This window comes from Podarcis melisellensis (genome assembly GCF_964234715.1).
Source record: "Podarcis melisellensis genome assembly, chromosome: 8".
In the NCBI taxonomy this organism is placed as follows: Eukaryota; Metazoa; Chordata; class Lepidosauria; order Squamata; family Lacertidae; genus Podarcis; species Podarcis melisellensis.
The window spans coordinates 8,231,764-8,256,454 of NC_138540.1; the positions used below are offsets into that span (position 1 = coordinate 8,231,764).

The 24,691-nt window shown below is 47.1% G+C and overlaps 1 protein-coding gene and 1 long non-coding RNA gene across 2 annotated transcripts in view; one reads left to right on the plus strand and one right to left on the minus strand.

The window, feature by feature from the left end:
* The first annotated feature begins 7 nt into the window (after positions 1-7).
* Positions 8-24,691, plus strand: part of ACAD10 (acyl-CoA dehydrogenase family member 10) — a 29,182-nt gene continuing 4,498 nt past the window's right edge. Inside the window, exons 1-18 of the mRNA XM_081922959.1 lie at positions 8-65; positions 1,231-1,423; positions 2,840-2,988; positions 5,235-5,429; positions 6,691-6,849; positions 6,977-7,130; positions 9,003-9,144; positions 10,011-10,079; positions 10,981-11,162; positions 13,615-13,765; positions 15,641-15,786; positions 16,380-16,553; positions 17,346-17,719; positions 18,996-19,136; positions 19,329-19,466; positions 20,245-20,335; positions 21,376-21,534; positions 22,241-22,413. Coding sequence (XP_081779085.1) covers positions 1,240-1,423; positions 2,840-2,988; positions 5,235-5,429; positions 6,691-6,849; positions 6,977-7,130; positions 9,003-9,144; positions 10,011-10,079; positions 10,981-11,162; positions 13,615-13,765; positions 15,641-15,786; positions 16,380-16,553; positions 17,346-17,719; positions 18,996-19,136; positions 19,329-19,466; positions 20,245-20,335; positions 21,376-21,534; positions 22,241-22,413 — 2,781 coding nt within the window. The 5' untranslated portion in view covers positions 8-65; positions 1,231-1,239. The remainder of the gene's footprint in view (positions 66-1,230; positions 1,424-2,839; positions 2,989-5,234; positions 5,430-6,690; positions 6,850-6,976; positions 7,131-9,002; positions 9,145-10,010; positions 10,080-10,980; positions 11,163-13,614; positions 13,766-15,640; positions 15,787-16,379; positions 16,554-17,345; positions 17,720-18,995; positions 19,137-19,328; positions 19,467-20,244; positions 20,336-21,375; positions 21,535-22,240; positions 22,414-24,691) is intronic.
* Positions 17,727-18,929, minus strand: LOC309376588. The gene is made up of 3 exons (XR_014171247.1): positions 18,672-18,929; positions 18,135-18,238; positions 17,727-18,100 (listed from the first exon to the last, which is right to left on the minus strand). It is a non-coding gene; the product is annotated as an uncharacterized lncRNA (long non-coding RNA).

Genomic DNA, 24,691 nt, shown 5'->3' on the forward strand with positions numbered 1-24,691 from the left:
TCCTTGCCCGTGTTCTCGCGAGAGCCGCCGAGAGGCAGAAGCTGCTACGAGGGACTCGACGCAAGGTTCGTCTCGGGTCAGAGGTCACCGCAGCTGCTTTCTGGGGAGAGGGCGGAAGTGAGGATGGGGGACAAAGTAGAGGAGGTTGTGGCCTCAGCTTTAGGGAAGGGGGTGTCAGGGACCTTGAAAATGGTCTTTTGCCCAGTGGGATTTGAGTTACTCGTGGTGTTTGTCTACTTTTTTGTGCTCCCCCATTTTCAGTGTAGAGCTTTTGTTCTCAGGCTGGCCAACTGTATAATAATAATAATAATAATAATAATAACAGTAGTAACAGTAACATGCAAATAATTCAGCAAACTAAAAGCAATACCCAAGTAGATGCCAGAATCAAACTGCTGTACCTTAAAATAACAAATCTGTTCAAATATTATTTCTCCATTTTAATATATACTCCTTAACCCTGCTTTTCAGGAGATAGCTTTACAAAGCCACACACGTAAACGGCACGCGGCAAAACGCAGTTTAAAACTTGTAAGCAGCACTGCTAGAATTTCTGTAGCCCAATTAACATTCTCCCTGGAAAGCAGCAGAGAACTACACTCCCCCTGCAATTGTGCCTGAGCATTGACTATGCTGGCTGGGGTTGTGAACAACTGACGCCAGACAGAAAGAGTGCACTGAGACTGTGCAGATTTACAGGCACAAAGTGATAGGGATAATCTTCAAAGCCTTATACCACCTTCCCTTATCCTAGACTGTTCATACCTTATGTGCCAGTATGCCCACAACGAGATTGTTGGGCATGTGGTGGGTATTATTTTCAATGGCAACTCCACATTTGTGGAAACCTGATCCAATTATAAGATCAGACAAGACTCGTTCTACAAGTTTTAAAGCTGTGTTTGAAAACATGCTTGTTCAGTAAAATTTGGAGGGCCACAGGTTTCTGATAAGAGGTGCCCAACCTAGCCCTCGGGAAGGAGCCACCTGCATAGACATGGTAAATATTTATAGCTTATCACAGGAATATGGAACTTGTGGCCCTCTTGGTGTTTCTAGATAATAGATCACCACACAGATCCAAAACATCAGATGTGCTTAGTAACCTGAAAGGTGCAAAAGCTACCATTGTAAGAGAAACCTGTGCAGACAAGAAGTTATCCCAAGATCTGGAAACTACTAACTTGCAACAAATCTCTAAAGCGTTTACTTTCCCCTTTATATACACAGTTCCAGAAAATGGGTGCTGGGCGGTTCTTCCAAGCCTTCCGTAACCACCATGTCAGGAGATCACACATCCTACAACGGTTCTGGTACAGACCTCCACACACACGATGGAGAAATTCTTCAACCTGTCCCTATAAAGCTGTGATCTTTGATATGGGTGGTGTTCTCCTTCCTTCCCCAATCAAATTGGCAGCAGGTGAGTGTGTGTATCAGTGGCATTCCCATCCAGACTGATATTTGCTGATTGAGCTGCCTTAATATGGAATGTAAAGTGGAATATTCCAAGTCCTTTCTCTGCTATGTAAAATGTGTCTTGTATTATTGTGCCCAACCCCAAGCCAGGGATGCCTGCGCTTTCCCAGGGTTCAGTTGCCTTGGAATGAACATCAGTGGAGACTGTGGTGTTCTGAAGATAAATTGTTTTTATTTCCACCTGAGCATAGGATGGAGGGGCTCACAGCATTAGCACTCACGACAGAACTTGTTTCTTCATTGTCCCAAGCACACCAGCCCCCAATGAGGAAACATAATTGGAAGTTTAGTTCTTTATTGGCAAAGCACTCAATTTCATAAGGTGCAATAATCACATGCACTGCTCATGCTAAGTAGCTTGCTAGGCAACTTTTTCTTCAGACTTGTGCTCCGATCCCAGACCCTCCAGGTGTCCTTATTTTCCAGGAACATCCCTGATTTAATGAAGCCGTCCCGGTTTCTGATTTGATCCTGGAATGTCCCGCTTTTTAGGACGTCCCTATTGGAGAAATGTTGAAGGGTATGGAGTTATCCAACCCCCAAGCTCTCTGAAGGCAATCCTTTATAGGAAAGTTTTTTTTAATGTTTAATGTTTTATTATGTTTTTATATATGTTGGAAGCCACCCAGAGTGGCTGGGATAACCCAATAAGATGTGTGGGGTACAAATGGTAAAATTATCATTATGGAATAGGACGTCCCTATTTTCCTTGGAGAAATGTTGGAGGGTATGCGATCTGGACAATTGGAGCAACAGGATGGACATGCCTTCTTCAGCACGTTTAAACTGCCTCTTTTGACACAAGCACTGGTGACTTATGTGTGGGATCTCCAGCTGCACCTGTCACTTTAAGCCCCTACTCATCCTGTCACTTTAAGCCCCTACAGTGGGAGAGGGGCCAGATTTTAATGGCCCAACTCTGAGACCCTCTCTTCCACTTCTGTGGTTCCTGTACCTCTTTCCCTGCTTCTAACGTCCTGTACTCTTCCTCTTTCCCCTGCCTCACAGGTGGCACAGATCCCCATTCCCCTGGAACATTCTCCTGCCTCCTCTGCTGACTCTTCCAGACACTTGCCTTTCCCTGACACCCATTAGGCTTCCAGGGAAACCAGCCATAGCTTGGTTTCAGACACATTTCTGTGTCTCCAGCTTCCAGCATCAGCCCAAACTCTCACACCCAATTCTACGATTCAATTCTAGACTTCCCCAGGCTGCATCATCTTTGATGTGACAGGTATTCCCGATATTAGGGAACAACATTCCTTTCTATAGGAAACACTTATGACTGGTAGGAAGCCTTTCATGTGCCCGCCCCAATTATTAATGTTGGTTCCTCACCCATCTGCCTTCCTTTATGTAGACTGGGAGGTTCGGCACCGTGTGCCCCCTGGCACCATCAAGCAGGCCTTGAGATCGGGAGGGGAGGACGGACCTTGGCTGAGGTACATGAGAGGGGAGCTGCAGCCAGCAGAGTTTCTGCATGAATTTGGAAAGCAGTGCTCTGAGATCGTAAGCCAGCTTTTCTGCTTGTTTTCTGTCACCCGAATCGGGGCCAAGTAGAAGGGCTCACATGCAGAGTCCTTATCTCAGGGGCCAGAGAAACTGCAGCCACCTGGCTGTTGCTGGCCTCTGTTCAGCTAACATGGTCAGTGATCAGGGATTTTTTTAAAAAAATAATTTTTAATTTTTAATTTTATGAAAATAACTCAACATTAATACATATTACGAATATACAGACAAACATACATTGAATACAATCCTTAAAAATATTCATACATACCCACACTCAATCCCACACATACTGGGAAAAGGAAGTATGTGATCAGGGATTGTGGTATGCAGTGTCCAGAAATGCCTAGAAGACTGAAAGGTTCTCCACTCTTATATTGCTATTATTATTATTATTATTCTGCCCATCGCCCTAACCTACAACATTAAAACAAAAAAATTCCTTCCAGTAGCACCTTAAAGACCAACTAAGTTAGTTCTTGGTATGAGCTTTCGTGTGCATGCACACTTCTTCAGATACACTGAAACAGAAGTTACCAGACCCTTCTATATAGTGAGAAGGTGGGGAGGGGTATTACTCAGAAGGGTGGTGGGAATGGGCGATTGGCAGATAGCTGCGATGAGCCTGTTGACGACTCTTAACGACTGCAATAGGTCAGAGATCTACAACCTCTCCTGGACAATGACAGTTCTCTTTCTCAAGCTCTGGGAGGAAGACCTTTCATTGCCTACAGACAGCCACCCAATCTTAAACAACTCCTAACCCACAATAATACTACAACCAGACTTAACACGGACACTGGCACCAGAGCCTGCAATAAACCCAGATGCAAACTTTGCTGCCACATACACCCGGACAACACCATTACTTGCCCCAACAACATCACACATACCATCTTGGGACTATTTAATTGCTCATCGTCTAACATTGTGTATGCCATCAAATGCCAACAGTGTCCTTCAGCTCTCTATATTGGACAAACAGGCCAGACCTTACGCCAAAGAACAAACGGACATAAATCTGACATCAGGAATCACAAGACAGAGAAACCAGTAGGAGAACACTTCAATCTCCCAGGACATTCTATACAAGATCTCAAAGTAGCTGTTTTACTACAAAGGAATTTCAGAAATAGACTGGAAAGAGAAGCTGCTGAATTGCAACTTATTACCAAACTTAAAACCATGGAGAGACCTGGTCTGAACAAAGACATTGGATTCTTATCTCATTATACATGACAAAGCCATTTTTCACCTTCTCACCCCTTGCTTTTTCCTGTAAGACCTATTGCAGTCGTTAAGAGTCGTCAACAGGCTCATCGCAGCTATCTGCCAATCACCCATTCCTACCACCCTTCTGAGTAATGCCCCTCCCCACCTTCTCACTATATAGAAGGGTCTGGTAACTTCTGTTTCAGTGTATCTGAAGAAGTGTGCATGCACACGAAAGCTCATACCAAGAACTAACTTAGTTGGTCTTTAAGGTGCTACTGGAAGGAATTTTTTTGTTTTGACTATGGCAGACCAACACGGCTACTTATCTGTAACTACAACATTAAAAATAGTTTAAAGCCACTTATAATCGCAGAAATAAGATGCGTCCTAAAAATATGCATATGTCAAAAGCCAGGGCAAAGAAGCTGTGTCTTCAGCATTTGCTAGAAGCTTTGCCATGAATGTGCCAAATGTACCTCTGTGGGGAGAGAATTCCCCAGCTCAGGAACTGCCATAGAGAATGCCCTTTCCTGGGCCGCTGCCACCACCCCAAGCTTCTGAGGACAGTGGGTCACCTCTGGTGATATTGGCACCCAGGAAAGTCTGTAAGGGAAGGGGGTGTTTGGTATTTAGGGTCTGAAACAATAACGGAAACATCCATAGGCAGAAATGGGGAGACATCTCCACCATGAACTGCCTAAGTGTCTTAGCACATTTGCATTTCATCTCTTCCTTCAAAGAGCTTGTTTTAGTCTCACACTCACTACAACCCTGTTGGGTAGGCCAGGCTGAGAAAGCATGATCAGCTCAAGCCCACCCAGAGAAGTTTTAAGAGGGAGGGAGCCCTCTGCTCTTTCTTCCATCTCTTCTTTAGCCGTTTTCAACCATTCGGTTCAACTTTGTTCTTTCACGCTATAAAAAATGATTCAGTGTGTAGAATATGGCATGGTATTATTGGGTTGGCGTGATCTTTTCCACCCAAAGTTGTTTCAGCCACCGTTTTCCTTTCTCGTTTTACCTCTTCTCACAAGGCAAACTCCTCTGTCCCAGTGGACTCTTTCCTCGCAGACTTAACCAGCGTTGGAATGTCAGAGCAGCTTCCCGTTATGACTGAAGCTATAAAGTGCATCCGAGCTGAAGGCCTGAAGACGGCCGTCCTGAGTAACAATTTCTATTTGCACAGTGGAGAAAGTTTTCTGCCCCTTGACCGGCAGCAGTTTGATGTGGTGAGTTCACAGCGTGCAACAGAGATTCCAGTTTTTTTCAAGGCTCTCTTCTCATTAGAGAAATCTTATGCTGCGAGAGTTTTGTGTGGCACAGTGATTCGAGTGTCAGGCTAGGACCTGGGAAACCAAGGCTGAAATCCCCTCTTGGCAATGAAGTTCACTGGGTGATCTTGGCCCAGTCATTGCATAACCTACCTCACAGGGTCATTGAGCTCCTTGGAGGCAAAGGTGAGATATAATTCCACTAAATAAATAGTGTACTGTATTTTCGCTCTATAAGACACACACTTTCCCCTCCAAAAAGTAAGGGGAAATGTGTGTGCATCTTATGGCGCGAATGCAGGCTCCTTGGCTTCAGTGATAGCAATGCGAATCCTCCAAAGTGCAGTGGGAGCGCTCCCACCGTGCTCCAGAGGCTTCGCGTTGCTTTCGCTGAAGCCTCACGAGCGAGAGGGGTTGGTGCACACCGACCCCTCTTGCTCTCCAGGCTTCAAAGAGAGCCTCCTGAAGCCTCCGGAGCGTGGTGGGAGCGCTCCCACTGCACTTTGGAGGCTTCACGTTCCTTTCGCTGAAGGGTAGGTGACCTTTCAGCTAAGCGGGAGGAGAAATGGAAGGGGCTCCATTTCTCCTGCCGCTTCGCTGAAGGGGCGCTGAGCAGAGAGTGGAAGAATTTTTTTTCTTGTTCTCCCCCTCTAAAACAAGGTGCGTCCTATGGTCGGGTGCGTCCTATAGAGCAAAAAATACAGTAATCAGAAGACTGACCGGTGAGCAGCTCCACCCAGCTGCCACACTTGTCTTGCAGTGGGTGAGCTCTCCATCCCTATCATAGACAGTGATCCAATTAGAACATTGGTTTATCTTACTTGCATTTATTAAAGAAAGCTAAAAAGCTTGAAACTGCCCATTCTGTATTTGCAGTTACCATCCATTCATTGTGACTAATGAACTTAAGAAACACTCCGAAACGAGAAATCTCTGGCTTCCTTGTGTGCACCCAATCTAATTTTTACTTTGCTTCCTGAACTCAAGCCATTCTGGAAATCTGTTCGACTTCCAAAACGTTCGCAAACCAAGGCGCGGCTTCTGATTGGCTGATTGGCCCCGGAAACAATGCCGACGGCCAAAACGGACTTTTGACTTCCAAAAAAGTTCGCAAACTGGAACATTTCTGGATTTCTGGTGTTTGGGAGCCTATTTGTTCAGGAGCCAAGCCGTTCAGGAACCAAGGTACCACTATATTTTATTGTCTTTTGTCTTCTAGATAATTGAGTCTTGCCGGGAAGGGGTGTGCAAGCCGGACCTTCGTATCTATGAGTTGTGTTTGAAGAGACTGGGCGTTCAGGCCAAAGAGTCCATCTTTCTGGATGACCTTGGGCAGAACCTAAAAGCAGCTGCCCAGCTGGGCATGAAGACACTCAAGGTGAGCAGAGGTGCGGCCGTGTCAAAGACCGTCACCGCCAGACTTGTAAAACCAGCCTGCCTGACTCACCTGCTCCCCTTCCTTCCTGGAGCCCATGCTTGCTACTTCATCCACCTTTTCGTCTCAGGTTGATGACCCAGATTCAGCACTTCAAGAGTTGGAGAGCCACCTGGGCTTTGCCCTGAGATCGTTTGTTCCTTACACATGTTCCGTGAGGTCGGCAATGCAGATCCCCACAGCCCCTCTCCAGAAGTACATTGAAGGCATCCTGGGGACTCCAGGTATAGACTCTTTTCCCCTTCCCCCACTGTCAGAGACCAGGCTGAGGAGTACTGCTCTGATGAGGAATGGTGGGAGCCTCCCCCTCCCCCTGCTCATGACCAGGATCCTGAAGCTTCCCAGGAGCAGTATAGATTTGGAACGGTGGTTTGCAGAGGGGCATAGTTCTGAAGACAAAAGTTGGGACAAACCGGGGGGTGAACAGCAAGGTGAAGAAGAACTGGAAGAGAAAGAGCCAACAAGCTCTCTCTCACTGGAAAGTGTCCAGCCTATCCGTCCAAGGTCACGTAGGGCAGATAAGGTGGCTACACAAAAAGCATGGTGGTTGCAAGATCAGGTTGCAAGGCGTGGAAGTGACTGGGGGGAAGTGGGTGGAAACCTTAAACGGGAACACCTTCATTCCGAGAATGGCTGCTTTGTTCATTTGCTGTGATCATTAAAGACTCTTTGTAAGCGACTCTTTTCGCTTCGTCCTGCTTATCTACAGCCAAAGGATGGGGAGGAAGCTGAGGCCCCAAAGCCTGATACCCGACCTCCAATATTATGGCATTTTGCACATTCCCGCTTTGGGTATAGCCCTTCCCAGCTATAAAAGATTCAGATCTTGAAAGTGCCAGGACATTCTTCACTACTCTTCTGTCAGCAGATGACTTTGTATTCTACAGAGACACAGCATTGTGTAGTGCTTAAAGGTAAAGGTAAAGGTACCCCTGCCCGTACGGGCCAGTCTTGACAGACTCTGGGGTTGTGCGCCCATCTCACTTAAGAGGCCAGGGGCCAGCGCTGTCCGGAGACACTTCCGGGTCACATGGCCAGTGTGACATTGCTGCTCTGGCGAGCCAGAGCTGCACACGGAAACGCCGTTTACCTTCCCGCTGGTAAGCGGTCCCTATTTATCTACTTGCACCCGGAGGTGCTTTCGAACTGCTAGGTTGGCAGGCGCTGGGACCGAGCAGCGGGAGCGCACCCCGCAGCAGGGATTCGAACCTGCCGACCTTTCGATCAGCAAGTCCTAGGCGCTGAGGCTTTAACCCACAGCGCCACCTGTGTCCCGTGTAGTGCTTAGAGCAGGGTAAAGGTAAAGGGACCCCTGACCATTAGGTCCACTCGTGACCGACTCTGGGGTAATAATAAAGTTCATCTCGCTTTATTGGCCAAGGGAGCCGGCGTACAGCTTCCGGGTCATGTGTCCAGCATGACTAAGCCGCTTCTGGCGAACCAGAGCAGCGCACGGAAACACTGTTTACCTTCCCACCGGAGCGGTTCCTATTTATCTACTTGCACTTTGACGTGCTTTCGAACTGCTAGGTTGGCAGGAGCTGGGACTGAGCAACGGGAGCTCACCCCGTTGCTGGGATTTGAACCGCCGACCTTCTGATCGGCAAGCCCTAGGCTCTGCGGTTTAACCCACAGTGCCACCTGCATCCATAGAGCAGGGTAGGGGACTCTTTTTCAGCCCATGATGCAGAAAGCTTTGTGTGGAAGCTTCCAGGGGCCATATCCCAGCAGTGAGGAGGTCCAGAGGTCACATTTATCTTTATAGAGCAGGGTACATACCAAAGTCAGAGGTTTCTGTACAACTCACCCCCCCCAATATATATATATATATATATCAATCCCTCATCCAGATAAAGGAAGAAGCATAATCACATTTCAGGGACACCTACCATCCAGGCAACATTCACTCAGCCTCAAAGCTCCCTGAGAGGCATTGAGTCTGTCACCTCTCTCCTTTTCCACTCTCTCCACCTGGCCTACCTCACAGTAGGTTGTTATGAGAATGAAATGGATGGGGGCAAGACCACAGACACCTTTGTGAGCTCTTTGGAGTAAACTCAGCTTCGCTCGCTAACGGCTCATGTTCCCACTTTCAGGGCCTCTGGTGCTACGGCAGTTCAGCCACGGGCAGTCCAACCCTACGTACCACATCAGGTTTGGGGATCGCCAGTTCGTTCTGAGGAAGAAACCGCCAGGCCCCCTCCTTCCCTCTGCTCATGCTGTGGAGAGAGAGTACAGGTGAGAAAGTCTAGCAACTGTCTCCATCCTAGCTCAAAATAGTGGTAAACTGACGTATTGGATTAGCCACATGTAACCTGGTGGAAGCAGGAGCATGCAAGCCTTTGAGTTTCATAATATTATTTATCAGGCAGAAGGAGTTCTGTGTTAAAGTGTGCAGTCTTTCACTTAACATAAATTGCACAGATTTAAATGTCCAATTTTGGGGGTTTGTTTTCCCCTCGTGTTTTGCTTCTTGGGGTCTCCGTTCAGTCATTCCTGAACACATTGGTGAGTTTTCAAGCAGCAGCCTATGAATCACCCTTTTCAAAAAAGGACGGGGAGAGGCAGAAATGCTAACAGTTTGTTTATTCATTCCCTTTGTTTATTAGTCGCTTTTCGAGGCTAAGCCCTCACAAAATGAAGCACAAAGAGAAATAAAAGCATCAGAGTGTAAGAGATACTGAATTAGACCACTGTCCTAAGCTTTCATGAGGAAAGACAGTAGTAAAAAAAGTAAAAGTTTAAGGCCTTCTTGGATGCCAGGATTCCAAGGGAGGCAAGCAAATGTTAACTGTAGGAGAGTTCCACATCCACGGGGCCACCAGCTGCAAAGGTCTGGCCTTGTGTGCTGGTCAAGCTAACAGATTTCACAAGCTCGGCCCACGAGCAATTTGTCAGGCAGGGGTCTTGGATTATAGGCAGGTTATAGGCAGGTTCTGAAGTGGGACAGGCAGTCCTTATGGTAATTAATTTTTTAATGTAGTAGTACAATGTTATTTTTAATGTATTTTGTTTAACGTGTCACAGTCAGGTTTTTAAAAGAAATATAACCACACTCTAACAAATTCTTCCAGCATTAATTCTGGCCTCCTTTACCCTGGCAGGGTTTTGAAGGCTGTTGCAGAGGCTGGTGTTCCAGTTCCTAATGTCCTTGCCTTATGTGAAGATTCAAGGTGCATTTATGGTGTTTTTGTGTGTGTGTGTTTGAGAATGAATCACTGGGCCTGTGTAATTTTCAGTCACCTCATAAACTCTATACGTTGCTGATTGTAAAAAACGAACAAAGCAGCTTAAAAAAGGAGAAAACAATAAAATTATCAGTAAAAACCCCTATTTAAAACATTCAAGCAATAATGAACATCAACAAAGGGCTAAAGACAAGATGGAAATACATGTCAACATTCCACTTTTTTGGGTTGACTTGTGTCAGCAGAAAGGTTTTTAGCAAGCGCCAAAAAGAGTGCAGTGAAGTGCCTGATGTCAATAGCTGGGGAGTTCCAAAGTTTGTATGCTGCCACATTAAAAGATTGATTTATTACAAATTCAGAATGGGTATTATGTGGCACTTGTAACGGTGCCCATTCCGCAAATTGAAGTGGTTGTGTGGGCATATTTGGGGTGAAGCGATCTTGCAGATGAACTTGTCCCAAGTTGTTAACGGCTTTATGTATCAATAGTAACACCTTCAACTTGGCCCAGTAACATAGCTGTCAACTTTTCCCTTTTTTGCGAGGAATCCTATTCAGAAGAAGGGTATTTCCCTTTAAAAAAGGGAAACGTTGACAGCTATGCCCAGTAATGAATTGGTAACCAGCACAGGTCTCTGAGCGCAGGTGTTATATGCTGAAAGGGTCTTGCTCCTGCCAGCAATCGTGCTGCAGCATTCTGCACTAACTGCAGCTTCTGAATCAAGCACAAAGGAAGCCCCACATAGAGTCCATTGCAGTCACCCACTATTGAAGATTCGCCTCTCAAAGCCCTTTCTGTTGCTGCTCAATCAATAGTCAGTTTATTATGGTCATAGACCTGCAGTTTTGCTGATGTTCTTGCACTAACATCCTCGTGTCGCCCCAGTATCATTGGCACCCCATTTTACCTCATGGACTACTGCACCGGACGGATCTTCAAGGACCCCTCCCTCCCAGGACTGGAGCCAAGCCAACGGACAGAGATTTATACCGCCATGAACAGAGTCCTCTGTAAGATCCACAGTGTGGACATCAAGGCAGCCGGCCTGGAGGATTATGGGAAACATGGTGCGTAAATGTTTGGAGCAATGGCATTGCTCCTGTCTCGCTCTGGTGTGAGGGTATGGAATTGTGATAGCCCTCAAGATGTAGTTAGGCTCCAGACATTCGTTGGGGACTGAAACCGGGAAAAGGGTGGGTGGAGTTTGGGAATCCAAAGGGTATATAAAGATAATTTGCTTTGTATTTATTTTGTTTTGCTATTTGTATGGAAATTGGGAAAATCGTGGAAGGGAAATTTTGGTCGACTTTAGGAAAAAGGTTTAAGAATAAGTAATGAAGTATAAGTATTGATGTGTAAAATTGGATAAGTTAAAACTGTTTTTTTTAATTAAATAAAAAATAAGGTTTGCAAAAATAAATCGAGGAAATGGAAGAAAGAAGGAAAGTAAAATAACAGCATGTTAGAATAAATCACTAAGTTAAAGTGGAGAAATAAGTTAAAGACTTGCTGAGCTGATAACTTAAATTGGAATACAAGAAGGGGAGGAGTGAGGAGGTCTGAGAAACAAGTTAAAAGAAAATAAGTAATTGAAATTTTATGTGTTTTTAATTCTTTTTTTTTAAGCTTTAAGTTTTGGATTTTTGGCTATTTTTTTGTTTATTTTTGTTTTTGTTCTTATATGTTTCTTGAAAATGCCAATAAATATTCATTACAAAAAAAAAGATGTAGTTAGGCTCCCAGATCCCATCAGTGCTAGCGGTCGGGGATGGTGGGACCTGGAGACTGATAACCTACCCTCGGATTTGACCTATACAGTGGTACCTCAGGTTACATACACTTCAGGTTACATACGCTTTAGGTTACATATGCTTCAGGTTATAGACTCTGCTAACCCAGAAATAGTGCTTCAGGTTAAGAACTTTGCTTCAGGATGAAAACAGAAATCGTGCTTCGGCGGCGCAGTGGCATCAGGAGGCCCCATTAGCTAAAGTGGTGCTTCAGGTTAAGAACAGTTTCAGGTTAAGTACAGACCTCCGGAACGAATTAAGTACTTAACCTGAGGTACCACTGTAAAGCCTCGGGCAACTCAGGACCCCAATTCCTCAAGGACTGCCTCTCCCCAAATGAACCCACCAAGACCCCCTGACCATCATTTGATTCCCTTCTCCATGTGGCCCCTCCATGAGAGGTCCCAAGGGCAGCAACACAAGAACACGCCTTTTCAACAGTGGCTCCCCGCTGCTTTCCTCAGGGATGCTCACCTGGTGCCATCATCTTCAGGCCCAAATAAAAAATGTTTATTTTCCTCCAGGCCTTTGGCTTTTAGTTATCCTCGAGTGAGTGGAGCCACTCCTGGAGTGGGTGGAAGTTTTAAGCCTGCCTTTAAAAACATTCTTGTCTTTTAGAGGTTTTTATTCTGTTTTAATGTACAGTGGTACCTCTGGTTATGTACTTAATTCGTTCCAGAGGTCTGTTCTTTACCTGAAACTGTTCTTAACCTGAAGCACCACTTTAGCTAATGGGGCCTCCCGCTGCCGCCACGCCACCAGAGCACGATTTCTGTTCTCATCCTGAGGTAAAGTTCTTAACCCGAGGTACTATTTCTGGGTTAGTGGAGTCTGTAACCTGAAGCGTATGTAACCTGAAGCGTATGTAACCCGAGGTACCACTGTATATGTTTATTGTAAGGCACATTGAGTCGCTTTCATTAAAAAAAATACCAACTAATATGTTTAAAATAAGAATGACAGCAATAGCAATAGATAACATCTGAAGGGCCACAGGATCCCCATTTCATAGAACATGGCGCTGGTGTGGCCCAAGGTTGCAGGTTCGATCCTCATATGGGACAGCTGCATATTCCTGCATTGTAGGGGGTCAGACTAGATGATCCTCAGAGTCCCCTCCAACTCTACAGTTTTACAGACCTATGATTTTTGTGCTCGGTTCTGCAGCACTTGTTTTTTCCAGTACATGCAGAACTTGCTTAATACAGTGCATGCAGTAAACTTAACCCCTTTCTTTCACAGCCTTTCCCAATCTTCCAACAGTATATTGTGTCCAACATCTCTTGCCCAATCAATCGTCACAGATTTAACTTGTTCGTCCTTTGTATGCCATTCTAACAACAAATTATACATTTTGGAGAGATTTTTAACATTAGTGTCTAACCATTCCGTTTCCAATTTGGATTTTTCTGTTGCAAAACCATTTTTATTATCAAGTTTATGCAATTTGTTAATCTGATAATATTGCAACCATCCACCCAATTTATCTTTGATTTGATCAAATGGTCTTAATTTAAATTCCTCATTATCTTCCACTAGTAAATCAGCATATTTCAACCATTTACTCTCCATGTTCAACTTTTTCTGTGCCTTTGCTTCCATTGGTGAAAGCCATCTGGGTGTTTTCCTTTCCAAGAGATCTTTATATCTTATAGAACTTGGTTTTTTTCCTCGGTTTTTAGTGCTGAGAATTCCCCCTGCCATCTTTAACAACATCTTTCTGCTGCAGGTAACTACGTTCAACGGCAAGTCCAGACGTGGAGCAAACAGTACCGTGCCACAGAGACGCATACCATCCCAGCCATGGAGAGGCTCATTGCCTGGTTCCCGTCCCACCTGCCGGCCAGCGAGGGCCTCTCTGTCGTGCACGGAGATTTCAGGTGTCAAATAATGGCATTCTCTCCCCCTCAAAACACATTTTTCAGGAGTCCCTTTAAACCAGGCATAGGCAACCTCAGCCCTCCAGATGTTTTGGGACTACAACTCCCATGATCCCTAGCTAAACAGGACCAGTGGTCAGGGATGATGGGAATTGTTAAGTTGTGGGTGAACATATCAGACGACAAATCGATTCTCCAAACAGCTCTTGTTTATTCACAGGTCAGAACAGAACTGAACTGAAGGGTTCAGCCAGCCTGCTTATATCGAGCTCCAGCACAACATAACTGTAACAACTTTCTGCAACTATCCAATCACTGAACGTCACTTTTGATCCCTTATTTGCATATGTGGACCTGAACTATCTTCAGTATCCCCCTGCTGGCCCAGGGTGAGAACTTCAATACATAACAGGAATTGTAGTCTCAAAACATCTGGAGGGCCGAGGTTGCCTATGCCTGCTTTAAACCATATGTTTTCAAACTTTTTCAGTCCATGGCTCCCTTGACCAACTCCATTCTTCCTGTGGCACTCCTGTGAGGCCCAGGAGCCCAGTTATGTCACCCCTTGCCTGCAGAGCTGGCAGCCTTTCACCCTTTTTTAAACACCCTTCTTTGTGGACTGTTCCCTCAGCCTCCTGCCCTCTCCTTAGCAGTCCTCTGGGCAGCTGCTGATGCCGCCACCCCTGGTCTCTGAGCTGCCTCCCCTGCCCCAGATAGATGTGCCTCCTCACGCTGCCCCACAGGGTCCTGGGAAGCACCCCCTGGCGAGACCCAGAGGCACCATTTGCCTGCGGAGCTTGTAGCCAGGGCGGCTGCAAGAAACAGCTATGCCAGCCTTTAGGAGGCAGAGATGCAAGAGGACATTAGAGGAGGGAGGGAAGGAAAAAGGGATGGAGGCCAATGTTGCCTGCAGCTCGCCTGACCATCCTTCAAGACACCCTACGGTGCCGCGGCACACTGGTTGAAAACCACTGCTTTACATTTTATGAAAGAAAATAAAGACATAATATGTACCGCTTGGTTGTAAAGAAAAGGAGGGGAGAAATCCCTTGAAGCGGTTTACCCCAAAAATAAAAAAAATAAAAAATTACCAGCAGTTAAAAACAGCTGCTTAAAACATTCAAAAATAATTAAAATCAGTGATAAGCTAAAACACGTGTCGGCCTTCCACATATCTGGGTAGGCTGGTCTAAACAAAAAGTGTTTTTTGGTAGGCACCAATAAGAATTCAGTGAAGGCACCTACGTGATGTCAACAGGCAGGGAGTTCCAAAGTGTAGGTGCTGACACATTAAAAAATTGATTTCTTACAAAGGTGGAACAAGTATGTTATGTGGCACCTGTAACGGTGCCGATTGGGCATGTTGCAAATGGCAAAGGTGTGTTCAGATCACTGTTTCTCTCAGCAAAAAGGTTAGGGCTGGAGGTTCTGTGAAGGGGAGCTCTCTGACCTGATTCACAACTCTCTCTGTGACTGTCTCTTCTCATGATTGTTTAGAGCAAGGGAGCCAATAGGATGGCCTCTGGAGGTTATGGAGAAGCCGGGGGCATTTATTATTGTTATTGTTATTGTTATTATTATTATCACGTTGGGTTTTTAAATAATACTTTGTGGCACCCCTGAGAACTTTTCTCATCTTGGTTTTTCTTCTCCACGTGTTATTAGACGACAATTCCCATAATCCCTGACCACTGGCCATACTGGTTGAGGGGAGTTATAGTCCACAACTTTTTGCCAGGTAGGGAAGGTCTGCTTTAGAGGAAGCTGGTTGCAAGAAGGTTTTTAACGCACAGCGTATAGGAGCCCACACACCTCCGTTTTTAAGATGGCACCTGCCAGAATTCCTCTGCATCTCCTCCCCTTTTCTTTTGATAGGCTGGACAACCTGATCTTCCACCCGGAGAAGCCTGAGGTGGTCTCTGTCCTCGACTGGGAACTCTCTACCTTGGGCAACCCTCTTTCTGATGTGGCCTACAACTGCCTGGCATATTATCTGCCTTCTAGCTTCAGTATCCTGAAAGGTACACGCTTATTATCAAGTCATCGGAGAAACATCCATGTGGGTTTGAATAACACAAAACTGTATAATCTGAAATACTTTGCACCACAAAATTTACATATTCCAGTTAAAATCATTCCACAAAAGTGTCAGAAAACAGGAAAGGTTTGCTACAATTTATGCACAGATAATACACAGGCGAGACTTTTTAGTAATTGGATCAGATTGCTGCCATATGTGTGATCTTTGCTGTCTAATTTGTTGTTTCTTCAGCTTGTAAACTGCCTTGTATATAGTAATATAGGAAGGCGGTATACAAATTAAAAGTGAAATGAAATGAAATGAAGAGTCACATCCATCGCTCCACCTAGTTTTCCTAGGCTTGTTTTTTAGGGCAACCTGTGGCCCTCCAGATGTTGCCTTCACCTAGCTCCTGCCATCCCTAATTGTTGGCCATGGTGGCTTAATAAAGGGTTGCTGGGAGCAGGAGTCCAGCAACACATGAAGAGCCACAGATTCTCCCTACCCCGTGCTTTACACTAGTATCAACCTTTTGGCCCCAGCATCAGGCCTGATCCTGCTTTCTGTGACTAGCTTTGCTTTCCCACCTTGCAGGTTTGAGGGACTGCGACCTGAGTCGGCTAGGCATCCCCACGGCGGAGGCCTATTTCCAGATGTATTGCAAGCACATGGGCACCCCAGGAGTCGAGAACTGGAACTTCTACATGGCCTTTTCCTTTTTCCGAGTGGCTGCTATCCTACAGGGGGTGTACAAGCGCTCTCTCACAGGTGAGAGGACAAGGACATCAGGAGAGTCAGTGGCCCTTTCTTGTCCAGCATCCTGTTCTCAAAAGTTAAGGAATGCAGAAAGCGGGAGCTGAGGGCAACAGAACTTTCCCCACTAGTGATTCCTAGCAACCAGCATTCAGAGACATATTACCTCTGGCAGTGAGGCCACTTGGGCCAAGAGCTAGGGGAACGGGCATCTATGGTGTGAGGGAGCTCCCCCCTCCCAATGAAACCACAATCTCTAGATCGCCAGCTTTCATTTGTAAAGAAAAGAGTGATTGTTTAGCACTTTCGGAACCCGAGATATGAGGCAAAATGCGCATACGCTGTCAAAGGCAGGAAGCGGTTGACGCGGGTTGCGAACGCTGCGGGTTGCGAACGTGCATCCCGCACGGATCACGAGCGCCCACTGTACTATGTTGTCCCATTGTTATACTTCTTGTTCTCTTTAGATAAAGTTGTAAATTTAAATCCTGCCAATGAATCACACCATGCACTTAAAGCACATTTGAAGCACCTGACTTCCCCCAGAGAATCCTGGGAAGTGTAGTTCAACATACACACAAAGCCACGATTTCCAGTACTCTTAACAAACTGCCATTCCCACCATCCTTTGCTGGAAGCACTGGGTGCTCTTTCAGTGTGTGGTGCGCATCTGTCCACACTCCTGGACCCTGGCAGTTGTTCCTCCAGTTGAGGCCCCAGCTACTTCCCTCCAGGCAGAAAGAGCGGCATGTGGACTCAGGGGCGAGGAATTTCCCTAAAGATGTTGCCTCTGTTCATTCTGCACAGGCCAGGCCAGCTCAGCAACTGCCGGGAGCAGCGGCAAACAGGCCGAATTCATAGCAGACCTCGCCTGGGATTTTGCTACAAAAGAAGGCTTCCGGGTCTTCAAGGGACTTCCAACTCCCATGGCCCCCACCAGGGCGTTCAGTACGTGGGCTGGCCCGAGGCAGTTCCCACGGAACAGCTACTCCACGCAGGCTCCTGCTTCCAGGTTCCACCTCATCATCTCTCCGGACGGCCTGCCCAGCCGCGTCCAGGAGCTGCACCACAAAGTGAAGAAGTTCATGGAGGCCCACATTTATCCAGCCGAGCAGCTTCTGCGAGACCACCAGGCTTCCTCGAGCCGGTGGACTCCTCATCCCTTGATGGAAGAACTCAAGGCAAGTCCCCTTCCTCCTGGCGTCGCACGGGGCAGCACCCTAGTTGGGGCCAGGCAGGTGGCTCCTGGGAGAGAGCATCCCTTACGCTGGGTGCCATGAGCAAAAAGGCCCCGCTCCGGTCTTTGTTGCATAAAATCTCTCCAAGAGAAGGAGACTTTCTATAGGACACTGTCAAAACAACCTCAGATTCCACAGTCTGGTTATTATATCTTCACATCTTAACTGCCCATTTGGCGTAACCTGTTCTGTTCCCAATAGTTATGGGAAGAGATAAGAGATAAGCCCCGAGACACACACACACACACCATGATTAACATACAGTGTTATTTTTCTTTCAGAAATCTTTACATGTGGGACACAACTCGCTCACCTAGAATTATACTTTGCCTTTTTGCCCCCCCCCCATTTTTTCTACTGCCCCACTGCACTGGAGATATCATTTCCCACTGCTTCCTGCTCCCCCAGCTTCTGCTGAAATACGTTTCATCAATCACAAGCCATATGATTTTGGATTTCTCTCTTTAGTCATAATAATGGCTGTTGTTGTTGTTTAGTCGTTTAGTCGTGTCCGACTCTTCGTGACCCCATGGACCAGAGAACGCCAGGCACCTCTGTCCTCCACTGCCTCCCGCAGTTTGGTCAAACTCATGCTGGTAACCTCGAAAAGACTGTCCCACCATCTTGTCCTCTGTCGCCCCCTTCTCCTTGTGCCCTCCATCTTTCCCAACATCAGGGTCTTCTCCAGGGAGTCTTCTCTTCTCATGAGGTGGCCAAAGTACTGGAGCCTCAGCTTCAGGACCTGTCCTTCCAGTGAGCACTCAGGGCTGATTTCCTTCAGAATGGAGAGGTTTGATCTTCTTGCAGTCTTAAGAGTCTCCTCCAGCACCATAATTCAAAAGCATCCATTCTTCGGCGATCAGCCTTCTTTATGGTCCAGCTCTCACTTCCATACATCACTACATAATAATGGCTAGGAACCTGATTTCTAAAAAGAAGAACACGTGCAGGCTCGTTACACACCCTTCTGCGTCCCCAAAAGCCTTGATGTGATTCTGAGAGAGGGGTTTTCCCCCGCATCATTCCCAAGTGCAAATTCTTCAGGGTTTCTGTTTTTGGTAGTCCTCCTTGAAAAAGCAAATAAAACCACAAATCCAGTTTGCCCAGCCCAGTCCAAGCTTGCTTCATGGATCCACTGATGTTCCCTGGAGGCAGGTGCAGGAGGACCTAGCCCTCAGGCCTCTGTCTCAATCTCTGCACCTACTCTCTCATCCTTCAGGAGAAGGCCAAGTCTGAGGGGCTCTGGAACCTTTTCCTGCCGCTGGAGAGTGACCCAGACATGAAGTACGGAGCAGGCCTGACCAACGTGGAGTACAGCCACTTGTGCGAGCTGATGGGGTCTTCGCTTCACGCGCCTGAGGTACCCGCCTAACTCAGTGAGGTTGGCCTAAAGCAGGCAGGGAGGCCTTTTCAGCCCAATGGGCCACCTTCCTTCATGGGGAACCTTCCAGGGGCCACATGCCAGTCGTGGTTGGGGCCCGAGGGAAGAGTGGGCAGTCTCATGGCTGAATGATGGCAACATCCTGTTTGACCTCCTGTCTCTCTTCTCCAGGTATTCAACTGCTCTGCCCCAGACACAGGCAATATGGAGGTGCTTCTGCGCTATGGGACAGAAGCACAGAAGGAGCGCTGGCTGCAGCCTTTGCTGGATGGAAAGATCCGGTCTTGCTTTGCTATGACGGAGCCACAGGTCAGGGCTGCCCTTCCTCTTGGTTCTTGAACACTAGGAAGTATTGGGATTCTTAATTATTCTTACTAATTAAAATCTTTATTTTGGTAGTACAGTGGTGCTTCAGGTTAAGTACAGTTTCAGGTTAAGAACGGACCTCCGGAACAAATTAAGTACTTAACCCGAGGTACCACTATAGAGCATGGGTAGGCAAACTAAGGCCTGGGGGCCAGATCCGGCCCAATTGCCTTCTAAATCCAGTCCGCGGATGGTCCGGGAATCAGCGTGTTTTTACATGAGTAGAATGTGTCCTTTTATTGAAAATGCATCTCTGGGTTATTTGTGGGGCATAGGAATTCGTTCATTTTTATTTATTTTTTCAAAATATAGTCCGGCCCCCCACAAGGTCTGAGGGACAGTGGACTGGCCCCCTGCTGAAAAAGTTTGCTTACCCCTGTAGTAGAGTATTTACATCATGCCGTATACAAAGCAAACAAACAATAAATAATCCGAGAAAGGAATGGTGACCCACTGATATAAATCGAGGCAGCCACAGCAATCAAAGTGTTAAAAAAAACACCCAGGTAAAATCATCATCTTCATAAATAGGCACAGCACAACTTCCTTAAGACGGCAGCTGAAACAGAAAGTCTTGGGTAAGGTCCTGGGGTCTGAGCTGTTTTATTCAAGCCATGTTGTTAGCTTCAGTTTGAGGAAGCAGTGGAACACAAAAACAGCAGATGAATAAATAAGCCTTGCTTCTATATTCCCTCTAAAACAAAGCGTCTTCTTTTCTTAGGTTGCTTCCTCCGATGCCACGAACATTGAAGCTTCCATTGTCAAGGAAAAGGACACCTATGTCCTGAACGGGCGCAAATGGTGGATATCAGGTACATTGCACCGTCTCCCCAGTTTTTGGTATCGGGGCTCATCGTTCTGCAGCTGGGATGCTGAGGTGTGGAGTGGGGAAGGAGCAGGCCAGCTCCCAAAAGGGCTCAGCCTTTTCCTTGCCCTACAATTTAAGGTTTTCTTGTGGCTTCCAGAGAGTGATGGTGGGCATCTTCCTAGAGGGCTTCTGGGAAATTTCCTTGTTCCAGATTTCATTGCTTGCCCCTAAGACACTGCCTGGAAGCACTTCTTAACAGGAAGTATGGAGCAAAGCAACTCGAAGGGTGCTGTGAGCTTGGGAACTGTGCTATGCTCTTCAAAGAATTGCCTTGTGGGCGTTTTCCAGATGACCAAAGGAGCCGTGACTGGGTGAAATCAGCTCCAAGGCAGAGACGAGGAGTGGAAGCTGCCTGGGGTGGGGGCTTCTTCTGTTTCCTATGGATCGGTGCAAGTCGAGAATAATAATAATAATAATAAATTTTATTTATCTCCCGCCCTCCCCAGCCAAAGCCGGGCTCAGGGCGGCTAACAACAATAAAATAGTGCAACATTCTAAAAACATTTCATTGTAAAAATTAATTAAAATCAAATTGATGGCAACCATTAAGCTAAAGTTCTGTGAAGATTGCCAAAGGAGGGAGTCAGGCTGCGCCCTGATCCAAGGCCTGGTGGAACAGCTCTGTCTTGCAGGCCCTGCGGAAAAATGTCATGTCCCTCAGGGCCCTAGTCTCTTGTGACAGAGTGTTCCACCAGATTGGAGCCACAGCCGAAAAAGCCCTGGCTCTACTTGAGGCCAGCCTAACCTCTCTGTGGCCTGGGACCTTCAGGATGTTTTTATTTGAAGACCGTAAGTTCCTCTGTGGGACATACCAAGAGAGGCTGTCCCCTAGGTATGAGGGTCCTAAGCCGTATAGGGCTTTAAAGGTTAAAACCAGAAGGAAGGGCATTTGGGGGAGCGTGGTTAGCAAACAGCCAGCCAGCATGGAGGGTAGTACCGATTTCCAGCACAGGCACCTATCATCCAAACCTCTCTTCCCGGCAGGTTCCTTGGACCCTCGTTGCCAGCTCTGCATCTTCATGGGCAAGACGGACCCCACCGCCCAAAGACACAAGCAACAGTCCATGTTGCTGGTTCCTATGGACACGCCTGGAATCACCATCCTGAGGCCACTCAGTGTTTACGGCCTGGACGACGCTCCAGGTCAGGCAAAGCATTTTTATTCAGGGTTTTCCCTGACGGGCTTCCAGGGAAGGAGGGCTGGCATGCGCTGGGCCTCTCTTGCCTTTCGGGTCTTCCTCAGATAGGGCACCACCACTGCAAAGGCCCTGTTCCCAGTTGTAGTAGTAGTTTGGATTTGATATCCCGCTTTATCACTACCCGAAGGAGTCTCAAAGCGGCTAACATTCTCCTTTCCCTTCCTCCCCCACAACAAGGTGAGTGGGGCTGAGAGACTTCAAAGAAGTATGACTAGCCCAAGGTCACCCAGCAGCTGCATGTGGAGGAGCGGGGAAGCGAACCCGGTTCCCCAGATTACGAGTCCACCGCTCTTAACCACTACACCACACTGGCTCTCTCCTGGCTTACCAACTGCTTCTGGCGGTACCTGGGGAAGAACCTCCACAGATCAAGCGTTGCGCTCTTGCTAATTTCAGTGATCCTAGACTCACAGAAATTGTAGAGTTGGGAGGGAACCAAAGGGTCATCCCCTGCAAGGGAGGAATCACAGCTCGAACATTTGTGATCCGTGTCTGCACTTAAGAGTAAGTGTTAATAAGTCTTCAATATTAAGCCAAGTTACTTAGGCAGAGTTCCCCCGCAAGTTGTGATGGGGGTTTTGTGTAACAGCAGCCAGGGAGTGGCAGGGGGTTCCATCTGCCAATAAATTCTCACTTCCTTCTCTTACCAGCTGGCCATGGAGAAATGACCTTTGACAACGTCCGTGTGCCCCAAGAGAATCTCTTGCTGGGCCCTGGCCGAGGCTTTGAGATAGCCCAGGGGAGACTGGGCCCAGGAAGGATACACCATTGCATGAGGCTGATCGGCTTTGCGGAAAGGGCGCTGGCCCTCATGAAGGAGAGGGTAAGCAACACAGCATGGCGCGTGGGCTTGAGGGTTCTCATGGAGCAGCTCTCCTCAGCACTTTGGGTCATGTCTGCCTGTCACTGAGCTCCTTTATTCAGCACAATCTCATTCTGGGCTGACTCCCTCCCTCCATCTTCCCCAAGCACTAGGCGGTTTGGGGAGACCTTTGCATTGCAGTGGGTGCATAGGGACATGAGTGGCGCTGTGGTGTAAACCACTGAGCCTCTGGGCTTGCAGATCAGAAGGTCGGCGGTTCAAATCCCCGCGACGGGGTGAGCTCCCATTTGGATACACGCTGACCCCATTTGGAGCACTAAAATGAACTTTGAATCCAGAGCATCTCATAGCCAACCGCATGCTGTTTTCAATCCAGATTGATTCTAGATAGCAGTTACTTGGTGCACTTTTGAAAACACTCCCCCTGATTATCTTATCATTTCAATTCAATTCAATTTGTTATTTCTACCCTGCCCTTGCAGGGACGCGGGTGGCGCTGTGGGTTAAACCACAGAGCCTAGGGCTTGCTGATCAGAAGGTCAGCGGTTCGAATCCCTGCAACAGGGTAGGTTCCCGTTGCTCAGTCCCAGCTCCTGCCAACCTACCAGTTTGAAAGCACGTCAAAGTGCAAGTAGATAAATAGGTACCGCTCTGGCGGAAAGGTAGATGGCGTTTCCGTGCGCTGCTCTGGTTCACCAAAAGCGGCTTAATCATGTTGGCCACATGACCCAGAAGCTGTCTGCGGACAAACGCTGGCTCCCTCGGCCTATAGAGCAAGATGTGCGCTGCAACCCAAGTCGTTTGCAACTGGACTTAATTGTCAGGGGTCCTTTACCTTTTTTTGCTTTGCGGCTTATTTACTGTGGCCATGACAAGTCGGCTTATCAGGGGGAAGACCTGTCTGAATAAAACACTCCTTGCCTGCAGAAGGTCATAGGAGTCTGCCTTGCCATGTCAGATCCCTGGTCCTTTCAGCTCAGTCTTGTCTACACTGACGAGTGGCAGCTCTTCAAGGTTTCAGGCAGTGGTCTGTCCTAGCCCTGTCTAGAGCCTTATCTATCACAGGGTCACTGGGCCATTGCTCACTGGCAGAGAATATACTGTGCGTCCAAAAGGGGCTAAGCGAGTCTCCTTTCACAAGGAGTTCTAGCACCTGGGAGGAGCAGCCACCAAGGAGGCCCTGTCTCAGGTTTCCACCAAGGGCCTTTCTGGAGAGTTTTAAAACCTAGACAGCCCTGTATGCTAAAACAGGGACTTTTGGTTCCTTGTCACGTAGAGCTTCATAAGTCACCACGAGCCCCTCTGAAATATGCCCGGAAGTAACCTGCTAGCCTTCGAAACCTTTAATTTTTTTTTATTTAAACAAGGACAAAATATTTCAATAACATGCAAGAATTAAAAAAGGAAAATGCAATGAAACTGACTGAAAACTAAATTAAACATACGCACACAGTAAAAATTTGGATTGTCTTGTTCATACTCCCTGGAAAATAACACTGGTTACCATTATTAGCGTTGGGCAGGAGGAGGGGGTAATAACATTTTTTAAAGGGGACCATTTATATGGGATTAAGGTATCGTGCTTGAGGTCTTATGGTGTTCTCTTAAAGCTGAAAGAATTCCAAATAGGAGTCATTTGAACATTGGTATCACCGCTAATATACGAAATAAAATAGTTGCCATGCAGTTGAAAGCAAACCTTTTTGGTTGTTTGTCCTCTAGTGTACGTACCTTGAATTTTCAGTTACTTTTTAGAGCAGATATGGCTGTACCACATTTAAACCTTCTAAATAATTATCTTTTTTTTGTGATAACCTTCCTGGCAGCTCACAATAAATATAGAATCATTTATCTATTTTTAATCCGTCTTCAGGGACGCAGGTGGCGCTGTGGGTTAAAGCCTCAGCGCCTAGGACTTGCCGATCGAAAGGTCGGCGGTTCGAATCCCTGCGGCGGGGTGCGCTCCCGCTGCTCGGTCCCAGCGCCTGCCAACCTAGCAGTTCGAAAGCACCTCCGGGTGCAAGTAGATAAATAGGGACCGCTTACCAGCGGGAAGGTAAACGGCGTTTCCGTGTGCGGCTCTGGCTCGCCAGAGCAGCGATGTCACGCTGGCCACGTGACCCGGAAGTGTCTCCGGACAGCGCTGGCCCCTGGCCTCTTAAGTGAGATGGGCGCACAACCCCAGAGTCTGTCAAGACTGGCCCGCACGGGCAGGGGTACCTTTACCTTTACCTTTAATCCGTCTTCATGGATGGTTTTCTTCCGTCAAGCTGTCTTT